This window comes from Capsella rubella, unplaced genomic scaffold (genome assembly GCF_000375325.1).
Source record: "Capsella rubella cultivar Monte Gargano unplaced genomic scaffold, Caprub1_0 scaffold_79, whole genome shotgun sequence".
Taxonomy (NCBI): Eukaryota; Viridiplantae; Streptophyta; class Magnoliopsida; order Brassicales; family Brassicaceae; genus Capsella; species Capsella rubella.
In genome coordinates this window covers 20,223-22,685 of record NW_006238849.1, presented here as the reverse complement: position 1 = coordinate 22,685, position 2,463 = coordinate 20,223, and the positions used below count along the sequence as shown (strand labels likewise).

At 41.5% G+C, this 2,463-nt stretch overlaps 1 protein-coding gene across 1 annotated transcript in view; it reads right to left on the bottom strand.

Annotated features, from left to right (window-relative positions):
- Positions 1-823: 823 nt before the first annotated feature.
- LOC111831677 overlaps positions 824-2,463 on the bottom strand; it is a 3,679-nt gene continuing 2,039 nt past the window's right edge. Inside the window, exon 4 of the mRNA XM_023786801.1 lies at positions 824-2,449. Within this exon, the coding sequence (XP_023642569.1) occupies positions 824-2,449 (1,626 nt within the window). The remainder of the gene's footprint in view (positions 2,450-2,463) is intronic.

The following is a 2,463-nucleotide window of genomic DNA, read 5'->3' as shown; positions in this document are numbered from 1 at the left end:
GTATGATTTCACTTCTTCTCCCTTTTCTCACTTCTAAGGTAATCGACATCTCCCTACTTTTCTAGGGTATCATTTTATTTTTTCAACGATTCCTTTTTCTTCTTCTTTTTTTTTTCTTTTCTGGTTTTTTTTTATAACTCTTTTTATTCGGGTATCCATGAGATCCGAAGTATGCACGGGTTTACGCGACATCCCTCATATCACTTCTACCTATAGCCTTTTCCACATTTTCTTTTAAAGGCTGAAGGGAAGAGAGAAGGAAGGAATCATACTTTGAAAAAGTGCAGTGTCTTGTGCGGCTCGAAGAAGAATTCTAGTCCAATGTATTCCAACTCCCAAGGTAAGAGATTATGTCCAATTAAGTCCTGATAAAAGTAGAGACAGCGTTAGATCAACTGGATATCCAATGAATAAGGGCTTTCAGGCTTGTTGATACAGCTCATAGTCATTCCAAACTTCGGTTCTGAGATCAAGCATAATCAAGAGTAATAAGAGTGTTAATCCAAATCAGAAAAACCGTTAGACTGAGTTCATAGTTCCCAACAAAAATTTTGACTCAATAAAACACAAAAAATAAAAATAAAAATTTGGACTGACTCGATAAAACTCCAAAAGAATAAACAGTGTTAGTAACTACCTCCCCCATACTTAAACAACAAGGCTAAGATTGGCAAATAAAAGAAAATAAAACTAAAATAAATGCAAAAGAAATAGAAAAAAAAAGAAAAAAAAAAAAAAAACTCACAAGTGGGTTGCCTCCCACTAAGCGCTTGTTTTTTTCAGTCATTAGCTTGACTTTGTCGGGGTTCATGCATCTGATATATCATGGTTGGTCAAAAAGCGGCACTAAATGCCTTCGAGAATAGTGTCTCATCATCCAAGGTGGTTTATAAGCATTAGGTGTAGGAGATCGACCAAGTACACGAGGAACAGCAGCAGGGCATAGTCTGGGTATGGATGGGACACTTCTTCTACCTGCAACATCATCAAAAGAACCAACAAGTGCTCTACGATAATCTCGTGGCTTGGTTAACTCTAAAACAGTCTTTGTACCTTTGAAAGTCTTATTGATGATATGAGAAGGTTTGGGTAAAGAAGTTGCGTACCTTTGCTTTTCTCGAGGTCTCTGGAGTATGGGTGGTGAAGCTTTCCGATTCAGAACAGGGCTCAAGCTTGCAGTAGTAAGATCAACCCGAAAACCATCCATTTTTGGCAAGTTCGGACTGTCGTGGCGAGGGGTGTCGATCGACACCTTGGTGGTGTCGCTCGACACTGAGCCTGATGCTTGTGTTTCAGCACTTTTTCTGCAATTTGTCTCAGCGATCCTCATCTCTAGCACAAAAACATCATCTTCCAATAACTTAGCAGTAGCTAGACCCTCGCTCTGGTCCCTAGCAGTAATATCTTCTGAATACTCTATGACTGCCACGTCATCCATGGCTTCCTCTAGAGAAAAAGTCTGGCCATCAATAGTAGGTGCTCTCCTTAACTTGTCCATGTCAAAGTTCATAACTAAGTCACCCACATGCAGTCCAATCGTTCCTTTCTGAACATCTATAAGAGCACCAGCGCTAGCCAAGAAAGATCTCCCAAAGATAATAGGATCCTTAGGTTCTTTAGCATACTCAAGAACAACAAAATCAGCAGGAATCATGCATTCACCAACTCTTATCAAAACATCCTCTAAAATAACTTTGGGAATCCTTTTCGATCTATCAGCTAAGATAAGAGAGATCCTAGTCGGCTTGAAATCTGTCATCCCAAGTCTCACAGCAACAGAGTATGGTATCAAGTTGATACCAGAGCCAAGATCACAAAGAGAGTGAGGAAATCTTTCTGTGAAGATAGAGCAGTCTAGCACGAAACTTCCTGGATCAGGTAACTTCTCCGGAATCCTGCTCTGATTCATGGCACTAACTTTTTTAGAAACAAACATTTTCTTCTTCTTTTCTTTCTGACTCTGCAGGGTCTGTTTCAAGAAGATAGCAGCCATGTCTCTAGCCAGCAAAGCTCCTTCCTCAGGGCTCACTTCATTTTGGACCATCCTCTTAACACACCGCTTAAGCATAGGTGAATCACGATCTGCATGATCTAGAGGTATCTCAGTAACCACCTTTTCCATCATTGCCTTGCATCGAGCTTCTTCTATCTCCTGTTTAGACTTCCTAGGCTTTGGAAAAGGAACCTTAGGCTTGTAGATCTTTTCTGTAGATGGTCGCGGAGTTTCGGGAAAATCCGGTTGTGTCTGTGAGGGGTATCGATCGACACTGGGAAGGTGTCGCTCGACATAGTGATCTGGAGTCGATAAGGTGGTCTCGATCGCGGTCGATATTGGTCCGTCGGGAGCCGAATCCACGAGAACTGGTGTTAGTGTCGATCGACACCGTGAGATGGTGTCGAGCGACACTTGCTGTGCAAGTGCAGTTTCATCATATTCACTTGTTTCCTCCTCCCACAGATTAT